This window comes from Phascolarctos cinereus, unplaced genomic scaffold (genome assembly GCF_003287225.1).
Source record: "Phascolarctos cinereus isolate Bilbo 61053 unplaced genomic scaffold, phaCin_HiC Scaffold_3;HRSCAF=262, whole genome shotgun sequence".
In the NCBI taxonomy this organism is placed as follows: Eukaryota; Metazoa; Chordata; class Mammalia; order Diprotodontia; family Phascolarctidae; genus Phascolarctos; species Phascolarctos cinereus.
This window is the reverse complement of record NW_027555736.1, coordinates 175780255-175799582: the sequence shown is the minus strand read 5'-3', so window position 1 is coordinate 175799582 and position 19328 is coordinate 175780255. Positions and strand designations below refer to the sequence as shown.

The window sequence follows — 19328 nt, the reverse complement described above, 5'->3', positions numbered from 1 at the left end:
CCCTTCTATCTCCCCCCCCTTCAATTTTCCTGTAGGGAAGGATAGAAATCTATACCCCATTTCCTGCATATCTTATTTCCCAGTTGCATGTGAAAACTATTATCCCTATTTTAAAGAGGAAAATGAGTTGAACAGAGGTTAAGTGACTTACATAGGGTTATACAGCTAGTAAGGGTCTGAGACTGTATTTGAATTCAGGTCATCCTGACTCCAGGCCCAGCACTCTATCCACTGAGCCACCTAGCTTCCTCTGATCAATTCAAAGAAGACTTTGCTGCAACCCAATTAAAAAAGAAAAACATTTTCTAAACCATTTCAGCTTTAATAGCCTACAACACTGATTAAAAAGATGGGTCAACTTTAGGCTTTTTCATTTTAGGTTGATTGCTACCAAGTACAGAGAGGAACACAGACAAATTGAGACTAGATTCTAAGAAGCAAGTGTACAAATGGAGTAAATGGAAAGTTATGAGAATGGGTTAAATAATCAAAGATATGAGCTCTTTCTGAATGAGGTTTTCTAGATGTAGGAAAAGGTTCTTGGGCCAGAGTCCTTGGGTGGTTGGTAATTCAGAGGACCAATCGTGCTTGTTGGGTCATGAGAACCTTGAATCTCTTCTTGATAGTGATACGGTGTCTTGAATACTTGTCATCTGGGGAGAATCTGGCTGGGTGAGCTGAACAGGTCTGTTGTCCTGCAGGGTCTGTTTTCTGTTAGGAGAACAAAGAGAACTGAATGTGAATTCTCTCTTCTGAGACTGCTACCACTCTACTACAGGCCCCTATTACCTCACATCTTGATTGCTGTAATAGCCTGCTGGTGGGTCTACCTGCCTGAAGTCCCACTCTACTCCCATCCATCCTCCATTCAGCTATTTAAGTGATTTTCCTAAAGTACAGGTCTGATCATGTCACCCACCTACTCAAACTCCTGTTGCCTACAACATCAAATACAAAATGCACTTTTTGACATTCAAATTTCTTAATAACCTAGCCACCACCTACCTTCCCAGACTTCTTATACCTTACTCTCCACACATATTCTTTGATCCAGTGACACTAGCCTTCTGACTGTTAACAAACATGGCACTCCCATCTCTTGGCTCCAGGCATTTTCTCCGGTGTCCCCCATGCCTGCAACACTCCCGCTGGGACACTCTGCCTACTAACCTGACTTCTTTTAAATCTCAACTAAAATCCCACCTTCTACAGAAAGCGTCCCCCAACCCCTCTTAATAGCAGTGCCTTCCCCCACTGTCAGTTCCTATCTATCCTGTATATAGCTTGCCTTGCATGATGTCTCCCCCATTACCGTTGTAAGTTCTTTGAGGGCAGAGACTATCTTTTGGCGTTTTGTATCCTCAGTGCCTATTGCACAGTACCTGGCTCTTAGTAGGGACTTAATAAATGTTTACTGATTGTTTTGGACCAGAAACAGAGAAAAGGTAGAAAAGATCCAGACAGGTAGAGGGTAAGTTATTTATTTTCATTCATCCCCTTGGCCCCTCCCCTTATCCCCAACCTACTCAGCTCCAGCAAAGCCCCAGTATAAGTACTTACCAACAAACAAGAACTGTGCTAAGTATGATTGGATCATTAAGTTTGTAAGCTCCCAGAGAGGTTATAGGGACAGTCTTTTCCTTCTTTTTATATCCTTGAGCCTGGTGCATAGTAGGTTCTTAATAACGTTTATTGACTACGAGGTGAAGTACTCAATGGAGAGAGTAGGGAATGGAGTGTGAGATGGGAAGCTTGAAGAGAGATGAAAACGTTTGGGATAAATACTGAATAACTGGGATTTATGATTAGGAGTAACGAGTTCCTTCCCCAACTAAGACTCTAAAAATCCTTAGCTAGATTCCTTCAAACTACCATACAGCTCAAATACCATCCCAGTATGAGGCCCTCCCTGATTCCCATCGCAGCCAGCACACACACCTTCCCCATCATCCGAAATTACCTCGTGGTTTCTCAGTTCTTTTTTAAAATTTTATCCCCAGTGCCAAGCACAAGTGTCTGGGCACAAAGTAGGCGCTTAACAAATGTTTACCCAATTGGTTCCTATCCTCGGGCCTTTGCTCCTCTTGCTTTTCTTTTTTTTTAAATAAAATTTCACTTTTACACGACCATCTCTGTATAAAGAATACACAAAAGGAGGCCTGTGCCAGAAAAAAAATTAACTAGGCAAATCGTTTACCCTCTCTCGGCCTCAGGTTCTCCGGTAAAATAAGGATACTACTACCTCCCAGAAGGTATCTGTAAAAGCGCTTGCAAACTTTAAATGCTAGCTACTTACTTCGGTTGCTTAGGGTTGATTTTAAACTGACTTTTTAAAGACCCGAGCGGTTAATTTCTTCCTCTCCCCTGCAGTCTCTCTAAGTCTCCACAACCCCCGTGCCTTCCTCCCCAAGTCAGCCCCAACACTTGGGGTTAACTTCCTTGTCTTACCTTTAGGGTGTAGACCCGGTCCCCTTGCTCGTTGAGGTAATACTGCAGAAACATCGCGGCCAATTCACTTCACAATCCGTATCCGCCACGGAAAGAATCGGGCCACAGCTACACTTCCACCTCTGTCTCCGACCACAGACGGCATCGGAAGCCCGGGCCTGCCCCCGCGCCCCACGTGTTTGTTCCTGGGACACTTCCCGGAAGTAGAGCTCCTCCCAACCGTTGCCCCGAGGCATGCTGGGAGTTGTAGTCCTTGATGTCTCCTCCTGCCCTCCTGAAGGGGGAGACCTCGCATCGGGATTGCACTTGGGAACGCATCCCTCTCCTGGAAATTGTGATAGGTTATGGAAGAGAGAGTCTAGGGGAGGGAGGAGAGTGGGCTTCTAATGGCAGTGGAGGCCATTGCCCAAGGATTCAGGTCTACTCCCTTCCTTCAGACACAGAGAGGTTGATATTTTTGAGCCCAGATCTTGAATATCCTTCCCCTGCATGCACACTCCAGTAAGTACTTTCATTAAAGAACTGACGTGCCCAGAACCTTACGGGGGCAAGTAAATGCAGGGGCCCAGGCAGCGCAAGCTGCTCTACCGGGTTTGAAGTCTGGGAAGTTCATAGATATCAGAACAGAAAGAGGCCTTAGAGCAGCTAGGTCAAACCCTTCATTTTTCCACAAGAGGATATTGAAGCTCAGACAAATTCATTAATTTGCTCAGGGTCACCCAGGGGGTAAGTAGGAGAGCCAGGCCAGAGATGTGAGCCCAGGGCCTCTTTACTACATCCTGCATTCTGGAGAGTGGGTGAATGAGATTAAAGGCTAGAAGCCCAAGAGTGGTAGGGAAGTAAGGGGAGTAGGGTTAGCAGAAAAGAAGAAAAAATGAATGGGTGAAGAGCTGGGGAAGTGGGGAACTTTGAAATCTGAGAAACATAATTCAAAATAGTCCAAGAAGAAGGTGGGTTTAATTCCTGGGTCTGGAATCTGGAGACTACCTCATTGCACTACTTACCTAGGATCAGTGGATCATAATGGAAGTCTTCTTCCAGTCCCAACCTCTTATTTTATAAATGGAAACAGATATTGAGAGCTGGAAACAGACCTTATTGTCTAACCCCCTCATTATACAGATATGGAAACTGAGGCTGGTGAGGTTAAGTGACTTGCTTATTCAGGGTCATTCAGCTAGTCATTGTCGGAGTTAGGATCTGAAGTCAGATCTTCTCTTCTCCAAGGGGATCACTTTCTAGTCTGTGCCTTCCCAGCCTGTTTCCCCTCCCCCACCTTCCCACAGAATGTGCCTCAGCCCCATGGCCTTGCCTTCACTCTTCTCTCCCTTCCCCCACTGCAGAATGCCCTGGTTTCCAGGTTCCAGTTCTGTTTTGATTCAATCTTTTACCTTCTGCTATCCTCAATTCTTGGGCAGCTACTGTAACCAGGTGGCCCTCTGGGCTCTGGACCTGACCCTTGCCCCATCCTGGAGGCTGCTAGGCAGCCCCGATTAGTGCCCAAGCCAGAGGGTCCTGTCCCAGATGGAGGTGAGCAGGGCTAGGGGCCTGTCACAAGAATCCATGCCCCCTACCCCCTCAAGCCCTAGGGACAGAAATTTGGGACTGTAGTCCTGGGGATCACCCTTTTGGCCTGAACGTTTGACCCAAGAGGAACAGAGATCAATGGATTCATCCTATTCTCAGGCAACAGACCTGGGGAGGTTGGGGAACCACTTTGGAGCCTTGGGGTTCACAGAGCCAATATGGTCAGAGCTGATTTGGGATGCCTTGGAGGAACTGAGCCAGGTAGCTCTGAATTGAGAGAGAAGGACCATTAGTAGATTGATTTAAATAGTCAAGAAACCTCCAGTCACTCGACATTAGGCCCCTTGAACAAAGATAAAATGGTCTAGAGGAATTAGTTCTAACATATGTATATGTGCTTCTTTTTGTCAATTAGACCCTCTTTCCCCAAGTTTTTGCTTTAGAAATTGATATTTCAGCAGGGATATACCAGATCAGGGAGGATAGAGGGCATTAGGTGGAAAGGTGTTGGACAGAAATTTGGCCAGAGTGATCCTCTTGTGCTGAGGCATGTCCTGAACCTACCAAGAGACCAGTAGACTTCCTAAGACCTCAAAACAATAGCTCTTCCAGATTAATATAGATACAATAACTGCTGTAGGGTGGAATACCTCCATTTTCTTGAGACCTAGTAACCTCCTTTTTTCTTTGCCCAGGGAACATCTAGAGCTTGTTCCTTTGATTTATCAGGGACTGAAGGTTGTGTAGTATTGGGGAGGTAGTTAATACGTGGTTATTCAACCATGGTTGGAACATAGATTGTACTGATTTACTCTGAGTTGTTTCACCTGTCCTAGGACCCTAGGCCCTCTAACCCATCTCATCTTGTTCCCTGCCTCTTTCCATATGGCTAGTGTTTCCTGACTTTTCTCTGCTTGTCATCAGAGTGATGAGCTTGTCCACCATTTTCCATGACTCCATGATCATATTTTATGGTCAGGGAGGTGAACTGTGAGTTTCATGTCCTTTGTGGGATAAGGTGGGATTAGGTCTTGGTGGACTTGTCATTATTAAACAAAGGTATCTCCTTAGAAGGCATCTTATATGTTGTTTGTGGTGTTATATTTTCTTGTATTTCCAATGCCTTGTGCATAGTAAGTGCTTAATATCTACTCGTTAATTGAAAGCCTTGCCCTTTCCATTACTGAGGGAATAGTCCAGGGAAACCATAGATAGAATCAGAATCAGTCTTAGTAGCAACTGCCACATTTCACTGAGTCTATCAGCTAGCTGCCTGAAGCATTAGAAGACCTGTCATTTTTCTCCACCCTTATTACTCAGTTTTTACTTTTCTGGAGTAGAGAATCTCTGGTAATCTATGTGGGCTTCTCCTCCTCAAGTTAAAAAGACTTTAGAAAGAGGATTAAATGGCTAGATATAGCAGAGTCTGGAGTGGCTGGGAGTAGTAGATTTTGCTCCCATAAGCAGAAATGAGTTGTCAATAGGAATTTGAGTTTTAGGGATAATTGGTTATGACTATAGAATTTTTTTTCAATGTACTTTTAGGTGAGAAGAGGAACAGGGGACTTAAAAAAAGGAGCAAGGAAATGTAAAGGGAGAGGAATGAAGAAGCAGGACCGGGAACCTCTTAGAATCTATCTCTAATTTAGGGACACCAAAGGGCCAGATTCTAGATTCTCCCATTGGATGCTTAACCTCCTAGGTGGGGTCATGCTGTGAGTTGTTATCTCCTGCATGTCAATCCTGTTCTATATCTTGGGACACCACTCAGTAGAGGCAGACTGCTAAGAATATTCTTTAAAAGGTTGTCAGTAACATTGTAGGCATTTCCCTGTCTTTTTTTTTTTGGACTGGCAAAGGTGTTCACCCAGTGAGTTAGGGGACCAGCTCTGCAATGCATCGGTGTCCAAAGGGTACCCAGATGTTAAGGCCTCTAGTTGCCTCATTTCCTGCTCCATTCCCTCCTTTTTTCTCAACAGCTCCTCCATTGTCTGGACCTGAAATGACCCCGAAGCCTGGCCCTGTCCCACCCTCTACTTCACTTCCATTACCCCCACCCCCTCCAGGGCCATCAGACAAGCCTACCTGGGAGCTACCACCTCAAGCTCCCATTTCTTCACCATTCCCTCCGGGTAGCCCTCTGGTTCTGTCTACTTTCCCTAGTACACTGCTGGTGACAGGGGACCGGGGAGCAGGCCCTAGTGGGGGTGGGGCTGGTAAGGTCATCGTCAAAGTCAAGACAGAGGGAGGCCCAGCTGAGGCCCCCCGAACTCAGACCTTTATCCTCACTCAGACTGCCCTCAACTGGATTGTCCCAGGTCCTCCCCGTGGAGGTCTTGAAGGCCCCACTCCTCGGTTCCTGGCAGCCACCAATGTCAAGACCATTCTTCTTGCTAAGGCTGTTGGGGTGGCCCAGGCTGGTGAAGGAGAGGGACCCCCTACCCATCCTCCCCTAGCCCCACCACCCACTGCCCAACTAGCTCCTATTATACCCCCAGAAAAGGCGTGGCGGGGACCAGATGGGATTCCTGGGGAGGGAGGTCCACCCCCACCTCGTCCCAAACCCTCTCTGGGTGACCTTTCCTGCACCTCCAAGGGTGTTTATGAGAACTTTCGTCGCTGGCAACGTTACAAGGCCCTGGCCCGGAGACATCTACCCCGGAGCCCTGATGCAGAAGCCCTTTCCTGCTTCCTCATGTGAGTGAGTGCCTGCTTTTGGAGTTATGCTTGTAGACTCCTTCAGACTATTTATTCCTGGAAGAAACAGTCAGGAGAGGCCTGATGGGCTATAGACTAAAGTTGTTTGGAAATATCTGATGGTAGGTCAAGGGCCACAGTGCAGCTTCCCAGAAAAAAGATAGTTCCTTCACATTCATGCGTAGGCAGAACAGTTCAAATGGGTCAGCAGGACAGGGACATTCCTAAGGGGATGAGAGTCTGTAAACAAATAACACTCTGTGTCTTTCACTTATATTTATACTGGTGTAATCAAGTTTAAATGACCATCAAGGGCAGCCTTGAAAGGGGAAAAAAGGTCACAAGAGGGCGGCATACATTCTAGGGGATATATATTGAAAGGATAAAGGGGCAGACTTAGCTGGAGACTTGGTATTGTTTTGAGTAGGAGGCAGGGACAGTATTATGTTATGTATCTGAATCTTACATCCTGGGTGTCATGCTTTTTGCTGGCTGCCTCCTTCAGTTATTTCCCAGCTGCCAATTCCTTTAAAGCTCAGTGACTTCAGTAATTTCCCTGTTACAGTATACCCTAGGGAAAATTCTGAGTCCAAGGACTTTGGGGAAACAGTCTCAAATGTAGCCTTGCAGATAGGTTCCATAAATTTTTACCCTCTCAAAAAGCTTAGCAAATTTACAAAAGAAATACTCCCATCTTATCTTGGCCGTCCACCTTAACTCAGCTACCCATGTGACATTGAGCAAGTCCCTTTATAGTAATAGCCAACATTGATATAGAGCTTTAAGGTTAGCAAAGTTCATTATGTGTTATTTAATTTAATCCTCACAATAACCCTGTGAGATTGGTGCTATTACTGCCCTCATTTTACAGATGAGGAAATTGAAGCAGGCAGAGGTTAAGTGACTGGCTCAAGTTCATATGGCTAAGCAATTGTCTGAGGTAGGATTTGAATTGGTCTTCCTTGGCTTAACTTCTAAGACCAGCCTTCTTTCTACCATACCACCAAGTTGCTTGAATGGGTTAACCAACAAATATTTAATAATTACAGACTATGTACCAGGCATTAAGAATACACAGACAGAAACCCTGAAGTTTCTACCTCTCAACAAGCTTGTAATTCTATTGGGTAAACCAACATGTACATATATAAGTAGGATGTGGGGGAAGGGAATGTTTCAGACCCTATGCTAAGCACTTTTTGGGGGGGGGTGAGGCAATTTGGGGTTAAGTGACTTGCCCAGAGTCACACAGCTAGTGAGTGTTATGTGTCTGAGGCTGAATTTGAACTCAGGTCCTCCTGACTCCAGGGCGGGTGCTCTATGCACTGTGTTACCTAGCTGCCCCTATGTTAAGCACTTTTACAAGGCATCACCTTATTTGATCCTTACAACCACCCTGTGAGGTAGGTGCTATTATTAAACCTATTTTACAGTTAAAAAACGGAGGCAAATACAGGTTATGTGACTTGCCCAGGGTGACATAGCTAGTAAGTGCTCTGAGGCAGGATTTGAACTCAAGTCTTCCTGATTCCAGACCCAGAGCACTAGCTACTTCTCTATCCAGCTGCAAAATATATCCGAAGTAAGTAGAAAGTAATTTTGATGGATACTAGCAGCTAGAAGGGATCAGGAAAGACTTCATTTAGGAAGGGAGCTAGGGATTCTAAGAGAGAGAGTGAAGGAGGCTGTGCATTCAGGCATCAGGCATGCCCTCTGCAAAGGCATAGGTAGAGGAGTACCAACAGACTTGGGGTGCTGAGTCCTCTTCTTCATTTTGCTGACAAAAAAGGGTTGATGTGGGTTGAATAGATAAGAAGCAGCTAGAAGGTTCCCTATCCCTTCCAAAAAATATACTTGATATATATTCCTTCATTTATACTTCATTTGTATTAACAGGCTCCTACTTTAAGATTCAAATGTGCCTGTCAGAGTTAAGCTTATCAGTGAGTCATGCCTTATTGTGAGCTATCTTAATTATATAATTAGGTTATTAAAGTATAGCAATGGATAGAGTGCTAGACCTGGAATCAGGAAGTCCTGAGTTCAGTTCCTTCCTCAGAGCACTTACTAGCCCTGTGACCTTGGTCAAGGCACTTAACCTCTGCCTGCCTCAGTTTCCTCATCTATAAAATGGGGATAATAATAGCACCTACTTCCCAGGTGCTGTGAAGACAAAATGAGATGATATTTGTAAAGTGTTTTGCAAACCTTAAAGCTTATCGTCATCATCATCATCGCCATAATTATTCCCAACACATAGCTAAGACCACCACATTAAGGAAATGGGATTTTTGATTGGGAGAGGTAATTTTGGAGCATAGTATATGTTTAGGGGGAGGGCTGGCTTATAGCAAGTAGGGTGTTATACTAGGGTGGCTTGGGCTGCTAGAGAACAGCATTGAAGATATTAAGTCCTTGAAGATTGGAGTGCAGTAAGGAAAAGGGAAGCTCTGGAAACCAGGAGGAGGGCACAGAAAGGGAAGTAAGAAAATAACTCTGCCTGAAGTCCTGATGATGGCAATCACTATTCCCTACCAGTGAAAAGTGTTTATGGGCTATAGACTGCCTGTTCAAGTTTTCAGGTATTGGGGCTTAGCTACTCCTGAAAAGCTTTTGTAATGATAGACAGAAAGAGGTCAAGTAGATCTGAAGGCATGTCAGCCATAAACATGTGGTTGCTTCCTTCACCAACAGAGTGCAAACCCACTGTCTTGGTAGACTGTTTCATGAGTTCCTGTGGCACCCCCAAACATCACTATATGGTGGGAAGTCTGGCAATGAGCTTCTCCAAATTTAGCCAGGCTGACCCCCAGTTAACAGGATCTGTACTTAAGCGCTTCTAGCTTGGAAAGTTTGGGGACAGCTTTAGAGAACCTATGAAATACTAGAGTAGGATTTTAGTGTGCTCTCTCTCTCTCTTTCTCTCTCTCTCTCTCTCTCTCTCTCTCTCTCTCTCTCTCTCTCTCTCTCTCTCTCTGTCTTTTTGCCTTACTGTCTGTCTCTTACAACACAACTTCTCAAATCTAGCAGCTATTCCATCACAGATTCTGTGAGATTGATTAATTAGTCAAACAAACAGCATTTATTAAGTGCCTGCTATATGTTGGGGATATGAACACAAAGACTAAAATAATTCCTACTCTCAGGGAACTTACATTCTAAAAGATCTGCCCAGTTTCTGATAGAATGAGGGATGGATGGGAATGGAATTACCACATCTGATTGCATGTGGGTTGTGATGGGGACAGAGAGATGAGTGAGATCTGATGGGGGTGCGAATGTAGAAGGTGGATGAAAGAAGTGGGTGTGAGGTGGGTAGGTGCCAGGATAGGTGTATGTGTGAACGGGTCACGAAGGGGAGAAGTATAAGTAGGATGTGACAGGAATAGGGATGTTTTTAGCCCAGTGCTTCGTTCTTTGGCCCGGCTAAAGCCAGCTATGACCCTGGAGGATGGACTACCACGGGCGGTGCAGGAGTGGGAGCGCAGCAGCAACTTTGACCGAATGATCTTCTATGAGATGGCAGAAAAGTGAGTTTGACCCTTGCTCTCTTGACTGAGGAGGGATTTATGGTAGGGATCATTTGATGGGATGACTATGGGTGGGGTAGGCATGAGTCCAGGGGGTCTCACGGCAGATTGGTATCTGAAGGGTATGTGATATGGCAGAATGACACAAAGTCTCATGGGTCCTTGGTATTCCACCCCATTATCTTGCAGCATGTTCTCAGCCTAATGCCTTCTCTTGCTAGATCTTCCTGTTGTATCCATTATTTTACTGTCATGAATTTCTCTCAGGATCAGCTGAATTATAACCCTTCCCACCTGCCTGTTCCACATCTCCTAGGTTCCCTATCATCTAAAACTGAACTGATAGCTTAGATACCTAAGGCTATCTCTTCTCCCAAATTCCCTTTTTCAGTTGATGGTACTACAATCCTCCCTCTCACTTGGCTGTGAAATCTCAAAGTAATCTTTGATTCTCCCCTTTCCCACATTCCCTACATCCAGTGAGGTACAATATTTGGTCAATTTTGCCTCTTCAACACCTCTTACATCTGTTCTCTTTTCTCAACTCACACTAGGACCACTCTGGTTCACCCTAGTTTAGTTGTATCATTACTTCAAAAGAAAATTTTATTGTTGGCTCTTACATTTTATATCACAATCATTTCCCTTCTTTCTCCATGAAACCAAACTCTTCTTTGTAAGAACAAGATAATGTAAGCAAAGAAAGTCAACACAAAGACTTCAGCTAAAGTGTAAATATCACATTCCACGTCTGTAGTCCCTGAATTTCTACTTGGAGGAAGAAGTTATGTTTCCTTGAGCGTTCTCCAGGATGGAGATTATTCATTATAATTCGCCCTAGTTTGACTGCTTTTTAGTGTTATCATTTATATTATAATAATCATTTTATTCTCTTGGTTCTGCTTTCTTTAGTCTTCATTACTTTGTTCAAGGCCTTGTTTGGAAGGCCTTTCATGTTTCATGTCTGAATTTCTAAAATTCATCATTTCTTATGGTGTAATAATATTCGATTACATCTCATATATCAGAATTTGTTTAGCCAATCCCCAATCCATGGTTATTAATTTTGTTTCCTGTTTTTTGCTACCACAAAGAATACTGCTGTGGAATACTTTGTGTTTTGTTTGTGTGTATATATACACACACACACACACAAATATACATATACCATATATGCATATATATATATATACATGTGTATTATACTATATATATATATATATATATGTATATATATGTCTGTGTATATAAATGTGTTCACATACACATATACACACAAACCCTTTTCTTTCTATCACTGATCTCCTTGCCCAGTAGTGGCATCCTTATTTCCTCATTATTTTTTGCCTGGACTGCTATAGGATCGTCTTCCTAAATGGCCCTCCGCTCTCTCCAATTCTTCCTTCACATCACTGCTAACATAACACACAGGGCTGACCACGTCATTCCCTACTCAAAAACCTTCAGGGATTTTTCGATACCTGTAGGGCAAAATACACTAGCTTGCTTTTGATGCCTTCCACAATATAATTCTAATATCTTTCCTGACCTATTAAAACTTATTTTTTCACTCACTCTGAGTTTCAGGCAGATTGGACTACTTGCTGTCCCCCTAGCTTGACATGCTATCTCTCTGACCTCTGTGCATTTGCATCAGTAGACTTCTGTTCACAGAATGTACTCCCTTCCTCCCTCATCTCTGTGATTTGGAATCCTTCTCTTCCGTTAAGACTCAGGCCTGGTGCCAGCTCCACTGTGAAGTGTTTCTTAATCACTCACTATTTTCTTCCATCTCAAAGTTTCCTATGCCGTTTTGTCTGGCCCTTTCCTTTGTCCCCGTCATACTCTAACTTCTATTATTATTATGTACATGTCATATAACTACCCCTTCCCTTTCCTTCCCCTCCACCAAAACCCTCCTCCCTTGCTAGAGGGTATATAAGCCCCTTGAAGTCAGACACTGTTACTTTTGGATTTTGTATTACAATGCCTTACACGCAGTTGATATTGAATTAATGTTCTTTTGAATTAAATGTCATTTGTGTTCTCTGCTCAGTGCTGGGATATACAGAAAAGGAGGCTATAATCCTGACCATAAGGAGTTTCTAGGCTCTTGCCTGGCAATACCTTATCATAATTATCACCGTTATTATTCATTATAGGACATATTCTTGGGTCCAGATTCCATTCCCCTTCCCTTCTTCCTTTTTTTATGCCTACTTCATACTCTGGGACTGATGAATTGGAACCAACTCTGGCATCCTTTGGAGAATCTCTGTACCCCCTATTTTCAGAATACAGAAACAAACGAACAAGGCCAACTGAGCCCCTCCTGTCTACTATCTTCTCTTAGCCAGCTGAGAATCTAGCACTCTTTGGTATACTTCTCAATCCATAGCCATACCAGATGCAATAATCATAGCACCTACCTCACAAGGTTGTCATAAGGATCAAATAAGTTACTGTATGTAAAGGGCTTTACCAACCTTAAGGTACTATAGAAATAGGAGGTATTATTATTATTATTATAATTAAAAGTAGCATGTGTATTATTAGTGTGTGCCTTTTGCATCTCACTGGGTAAGAAGGTAAATACAAAAGATAGACATGGTGATCATAAAGAGCTGTAAGATGTTGGAAGAGGCTATAAAGTAAGACCAAGGGGGTGGTCTGAGCACAGGAAAGAACCTCTGTTTCTTCTCTTTCTTCTCACCCAATTTGGCAGTGGTCTGTCCAGAATTCAGGTAAGGGGATGCATGTAATGACAAGGAGCACTAGATTTGGTCAGCACACCTGGGTACAAATCTTGGCTCTGTGGTTTACCATTTGTGGTTCCTGGGTCGAGTCATTTAACATATGTGAGCTTCAGTCTTCTCATGGGCAAAATTTAGGGATTGGATTAGATGGTCTCTAAGGTCCCTTCCAGCTCTAAATCTATGGTCCTATGACCTTATAGGATCCATTTCAACCCTGTGATCACCTTTTCAGGTGACCCATGTTAGATAGGACCTTAAGCCTCAAGCTTAGGTTGTTTCATTTCAATTTCAGTATGGTTGTAGCCTGGAAGCTGGAAAGTGAGTCAGTGGATCTTTCCATCAGCCCCTTGCCTTCCTTATGCTCTCCAGGTTCATGGAGTTTGAGGCCGAGGAGGAAATGCAGATTCAGAAGGTGCAACTGATGAGTGGGTCTCAGTGCTTGCCTCCTCCCACCCCTCCTAAGCTTGATCCACCAGGACTCCCAGTCCCTGAGATTTGTCAGCAGCAAGGTGAGCCAGACTTCCCCCAGAAGGGAAGAGAATATGAACTAGCCGTAGATCAGCTGGGACTTGCAAGGTTATCACTGTAATCCTGCTACCAGAAATTTCTGAGTTCTTAACCTGAGTACAGCACTCATTTGCATGTTACCCTGCATTATTGACATGTTTTTCTCTTCCTCTTAAAAAAAAAAAGCCCTAAATGAAGACCCCTGCTTTGCCTCTGCAGCTTTTCCCTCAGAAAATGTAGTGGAATGAACATTGCATTAAGAGGCAGAGCTGGGTTTTTGGTCCCCCTTCTTCTATCTGCTAACTAGCTATATGACCCTGGGCGACTCCATTAATTCTCTTTGGACATCAGTTGCCTCCTCTGTGAAGGAGAGATGATAATACCTTATCTGCCTGGAGGAAGGGATTTGCGTCAGATTTTTAAAAATAAACTTTCTCCCTCTGTTTTATTAATCTTGGTCTGTTTTCAAAAACAAACAAAAAACTCACAATCAAATATTTTAAAAATATTTTAGGAAAATTCCCAAGAAGTTAAGCAAACATTATATTAAGATATTCTGTCTTAAAGTTTTTAGACAAGGAAAATGTTTGGAGCTTAAAAATATATTGGCTTGGGGAAGCTAGGTGGCGCAGTGGATAGAGCACTGGCCTTGGATTCAGGAGGACCTGAGTTCAAATCCAGCCTCAAACACATAACACTTACTAGCTGTGTGACCCTGGGCAAGTCACTTAACCCCATTGCCTAGCCCTATATATATATATATATATATATATATATAGTCTTGGTTTCTGTTTAGTTAGTACAAAATAAAATCACATCAACTTTTAAATTAACTATGTTTTTTCATACTTTTCTCTTATAAAGAACGGTATTTCTGGCCATTTAGGGATAAGGCTGTTATTAGCCTTCCTATGTCCAGAATGCAAACATTGCTGGTATTTTCTGAACAATGAGTATAAAAGTAAAATTCTGGGTGTTTTAGCACTTTGTTACTGAAAGCAGTTTATTTCAATGTGAGTAAGAACTCGATTAGTATTTGAATATAAATTTACAGCTGAGGTTCATATTGAGCTCATTTCAGGTTTTAGACCGAATGGTCTTTTCTGCTTTCTTTCGTTCTACTATATAGGTGGGTCTTAGGTTCCCTTGAATCTGTTTTTTTCCTTAAGACTGCCTACTGCTGACTCTTTCTCCCTTGGGCTTTCATGTCCAGCGTCCCACAGTCTTTGCTAAATCAGGTCAGGCCTACTTGGCCTGGAGATACCTGAGTACAGCCACTCCATAGCATTGATGGATATAGAGACTGGAGAAGAAAACTATACCTAAAGGAGGGGAGAGGAGTCATGAATGCATGCATTTCAGTCAGACTAAAGTTTCAGTATTTGTCCTTTTACTGACACCTCCCCAGGGTCCTAACCATAATGGGACTCTATGGGGCTTGGCTCCTAGTGGAAAGTTCCCTTTCCAGTTACTTATGAGGTGTAACATTTTTATGTGTCCCATAACAGTATAACTAACTAAATGTGGGCTTATGCTGCCTCTATTTCTCCTTTCCCCCACCCCCAGTTTACATTCCAAAGAAAGCAGCCTCTAAGAGTCGCCCCCCACGCCGTCGCCAACGCCAACCACCTCGCCCTTCAGCCCCCGAAGCACCCAAGGAGATCCCACCAGAAGCCGTGAAGCAGTATGCTGACATCATGGCTGGGCTGGTAGGGGTCCCCCATGCTGCCAGTGGGAAGGCAGAGGGGAAACAGGAAGAGGAAGAAGAAGAAGAGGATGAAGAAGAGGAGGCTTATCCTGATCCGGGTCTGCTTAGTTACATTGAGGAGCTATGTGCTCAGGATGTCTTTGTCTCCAAGGTGAGGATATGCCTGGAAGGAAGGGCTCTTGCCCTGGCTCCTGGTGGGAGACCCTTGGAATCCCAAAATTTGGGTGGTTGTTTTTTGTTTTTTCTTTTGGTTTTGTTTCTTGCCCAAGAGGAGATAAAACAAGGAGCTGGGTCCTATTACCTAGCTTCAGATGAGAACTCGGGAGTGAGCAGGAATAGCTGAGGCCACATGATATGCTCCTTAGAGATCCTCTTGGCTGCCTGGTCCCCCCTTGTTCCCTGACCTGTGCCTCAAACCCATCTTCCTTCTCTTCAAGCTACCTTGGAGCAGGTAGATGGTGCTGTGGGTAAGAGAGCTTGACTTGGAGCCTGGAAAATCTGAGTTCAAATCCTATTTAAGACACTTATTATCTGAGTGACCCTGGGAGAGTCACTTAACCTCTGTCTACCTCAGTTTCCTAATCTGTAAAATGGAGATCATGATAGCACTTACTTCACTGGGTTGTTGTGAAGATCAAATAAGATAACGTTGTATGGTGCTTTGCAAACCTCAAAGCCCTATGTAAATGCTAATTATTTTTTTCCTTTCCCTCAGGTGGAGGCTGTGATTCACCCTAGGTTTTTGGCAGAGGTATTGTCCCCAGAGCAACAGAGGGATCCCTTGGCCCTAAGTGAGGAACTAGAACAGGAAGAGGGACTCACTCCCACTCAGGTAAATGATGGGAGGGGGGGAGGAGGGATTAGGAGAGAGAGCCAAGAGGGAAACCCCATGAACTTGTCCAAACCCTGCTCTGCTAGAATAGAGTTGTCTGAGATGAGCAGTTCTAGCTCTGACATGCAGGTGCAGGTGAAGAGGGCTTATAGCTTCTAATTTTAAGCTGTTGCCCACATCACTAGCTCTCCTTCATTCTCCTACCCCTCTCCCCTTATCACCAAAAGCAGAGATGGAAGTTTTCCTCTTTTTTGTCTTAGCTAGTGCAGAAGCGGCTGTTGGCACTGGAAGAGGAGGATGAAGAGGAGCCCCCAAGCTGTAGTGGCGCCCAATCAGACTCCAGTCCTTCTCCATCTGATGAGGAAGAAGATGGGGGTGGGCGGCTTCGACCCTCACCTGGGGCTTGTATGGCTGGGGGCATTGTCCGCTTGGGGCAGACAGCTTCTCCAGGAAAACGGGCAAGGGGAGAAGGTCATGGTGGGCAGCAGGACAGGGCAGCAGAGGGCCCAAGGGGACTAGGAAGGGATGGTAATACTTTGCCATCCCCCAGTAGCTGGGACCTTCGGCTAGAGATCTCTGCTTCACTGGTGACTAGGGGCCTTTTAGGGATGGAGGGCAGAGGGTCTGGGAAGGGCACCACCCTGGTGTCTTTATATCAGGAAGGCCACTCAGGGGTGCCTGGAGACCAAGGGGACCATTTAGTGACTGAGGGGATTCTAGAATCCTCTTCCCACAGCTGGCAGAAAGGACCTCATTTGGAGGGAGCCACCCATTTGGAGGCTGGACCTCCAGAACCAGTTGACTTCACTACTTCTCCACAAGGTCAGGGAATGGGACAAGTCATAGGTCTCAGGAAGGGATGCCAGCTGACAGGTCTTGGGATGCTTCCTCAAGGGAAGGAGTCATCTTCAGCTGCTCCCCAGGAAGAAACTGTGGTGGGGACTTCTTGGAGAGATGATGGAGAAGCTCCCATAATCAAAGGCTTTGGCCAGAGCCCCTCCTCCAGAGCAGTTGGGGATAGGGAGAGGACCCCATTCAGTTCAGCCCCTTGGGTGAGTAGCAAGGGGGACTCCACAAATTTGGAACTGGTCCCAGGACAGACTGAGGGGATCAGAGAAATATCTCGGAATGTGGATTCTCAGGAAGGCTGTCATACTCCAGGAACTCAAAGCCACATTTCTTCCTTGGGGCATAAAGGAAGTATTCCACTTGAGGACACAGAAAAAAATGTGGCCTCTTCTGGGGACAAGGATGACACACCTCCCCTAGAAAATGGTAACTACTGTAGCCTTTCAGAGCTTCTGAGGGCCAACAGCCCTGTCTTAGGGATTGGAGGACACATCCCTGGAAATGGAGGGGAGCTTAGTGATTTGTGTCCTGGAGGTAACTCCTTAATAATAGAGGGCAAAAATGGTGCCTCCAACCTGGGGTCTGCCAAAAACACTCTCTCCTCTAGATGTCCAGACCATGACCTACTCTTGGGGTCTGTAGAAAGTTCCTCCTTTCCAGGGATGAGGCATGATGTTAGTATAACAGAAAGTAAAGGAAACTCAGGTTCCCCTCTTCTGGGAACCACTGAGAATGGCAATTTACTGGCTATCAGAGATGACCATGACCTCCAATTAGTTATTGGAGTTAACTCTAGTTCACCAAAAGGCAAATGTTATGAATGCCAAAGAGAGAGCAGAGAGGATTTTGGCCTACCAAAGTTCAAAGACACAAGTCCCTTATCAGAAACCAAGGATGACTGTAACACAGAATGCCAACAACCAGCCTCACCTAACCAGTGTCTTGGGTACACACCCCCAACTCTGAAAACTAGGGACCCTTTGGCTCTTGGAGAAGCCTCTTCTCCAGGAGAGGAAACCCATGGACCCATAGATAGGGTTGGCAAAGAACAAGAGGAGGAAGCTGAGGATGAGGAACTTTCTAACTTTGCTTTTCTCTTGGCCTCTAAACTTAGTCTGTCTTCCCGGGGGCTGCCCCTCAGTCTTCTACCTGCCTCTACAGTGGTTAGGGGACGTAGACGAGCATCCCGCTCACTGTCTCCAGAGGTTTTAGGCCTTAGCCAACTTCTGTCACCCATACCCAAGTCTGGGAAACGCTCTCTGGGTGGTGGTCTGTCTCCTGTAGACAAAAGGCCCTGCCTGGTGGGTGAAGTGGGTGTCTCTGGGGAACTGTCCTTGAATTTGGGGGAAGCACGGACTTCACAGTCCCGAAAGAGATGCCATGAGGGTTATGTTCCTGGGAGGAGAAAGAAGCGAAGGCGGAGCTTACAGGGGACAGCCAAATCATCCTACCCTTGACGAGTAATTCCCCAGGGGTGGGATCCTCAGAGTTGATCTGGGCCCTGTGGCACTCAAAGCTCTTTAATCTCTCAGCCATTCCTTTCTGTTGTTCTATAAACATGGTGAGGTTTGGGGGAGATCAGCAACTGACCTGGATGGAGATGACCACCTCAGTGAGAAGTAAGATGTGAGAGGACCCTTGGAGGGAGTTTTATGAGAAAGTGAATTAAAGACATCCCTGTTGGAAATGGTCTCAGTGAATCTTTCCTTTGTTCTTACTGTCTTTGCTGCCAGGCGAACTGAGGCAGAGTAGAGGAAGGGAGGAGACATCATGGGTGGATCCCAGGTTCTATGTGTTCAGAGAGGATGTGGGGTCCTGTCCTCCAGCCTCATGCTCTCTCCCTGCAGCCATCATCAGGAGAGAATAGGTTGGCTTCCATGTCCACCTCCTGGGTTTGATAGGGTTCTTCAGATATTTCATCCATCCCCTTTCCCAACCCCTGACAGATGACAGCCCTATGCTGAGATAGCTCTAAGAGGAGTCAGCTGGCCTCACTGCAACATCTGTCTCCATGTCTCACAACTCTCATCAATGGTAAGTCCTCTTTGGTATCAACCTCTACCTGACCTATTGACATTTAACCAATTTCCTCTAAGCTATCCCAAATGGAATGTGTTTTATGTCCCTTCCTCTCACCCCTATAGGGCCCCAGGAAGAAGCTGGGCAGAGGGTTCCTATAGAATGCCCACCATTAATATCCACAGGCATACAGCACCTCACTGGGTTTAGGAGCAACTCTTGGTTCAAGGGCTCTCATCCTCTGCCTTTCCTTTTCCTCTCCAAAGGTGTCAGCTGTGCTGGGGTGAGCAGTCATTCTCCATATTTAGTGATAGAACAGGAATTGGGCAGAAAGGATAGTGTGTGTGTGTGTGTGTGTGTGTGTGTGTGAGACAGAGAGACATCAGTAATGATGTGTATGTAACAGTGGCAGGGAGAGGAGAATAGGGTATGTAGTCTTAAAGTAGAGTATCTTG

General features: G+C 45.0%; 2 protein-coding genes across 2 annotated transcripts; one reads left to right on the top strand and one right to left on the bottom strand.

Annotated features, from left to right (window-relative positions):
• Nucleotides 1–301: 301 nt before the first annotated feature.
• NOP10 (NOP10 ribonucleoprotein) lies at nt 302–2623 on the bottom strand. Its single transcript, XM_020997941.1, has 2 exons — nt 2449–2623; nt 302–711 (listed from the first exon to the last, which is right to left on the bottom strand). The coding sequence occupies exons 1-2, from the start codon at nt 2500–2502 to the stop codon at nt 571–573; spliced, it is 195 nt and encodes a 64-aa protein (XP_020853600.1). The 5' UTR covers nt 2503–2623; the 3' UTR covers nt 302–570.
• Nucleotides 2624–3906: 1283 nt separating this feature from the next.
• On the top strand, nt 3907–18541 carry NUTM1 (NUT midline carcinoma family member 1). The gene is made up of 7 exons (XM_020997630.2): nt 3907–3978; nt 5955–6672; nt 10074–10202; nt 13328–13467; nt 15032–15324; nt 15889–16005; nt 16266–18541. Exons 2-7 carry the CDS (start codon nt 5978–5980, stop codon nt 18309–18311), a joined length of 3420 nt encoding a protein of 1139 aa, XP_020853289.1. The 5' UTR covers nt 3907–3978; nt 5955–5977; the 3' UTR covers nt 18312–18541.
• The last annotated feature ends 787 nt before the right edge of the window (nt 18542–19328 follow it).

Bases quoted from the DNA above. Each gene is read 5' to 3' on its own strand.
- NOP10 (XM_020997941.1), bottom strand. From the start codon at position 2,502: ATGTTTCTGCAGTATTACCTCAACGAGCAAGGGGACCGGGTCTACACC. The intron at 712-2,448 runs GTAAGACAAGGA...TTCTCCTAACAG, and splicing joins ACCGGGTCTACACCCTAAAG to AAAACAGACCCTGCAGGACA.
- NUTM1 (XM_020997630.2), top strand. From the start codon at position 5,978: ATGACCCCGAAGCCTGGCCCTGTCCCACCCTCTACTTCACTTCCATTA. The intron at 13,468-15,031 runs GTGAGCCAGACT...CCCCACCCCCAG, and splicing joins TGAGATTTGTCAGCAGCAAG to TTTACATTCCAAAGAAAGCA. The intron at 16,006-16,265 runs GTAAATGATGGG...TTTTTGTCTTAG, and splicing joins AGGGACTCACTCCCACTCAG to CTAGTGCAGAAGCGGCTGTT.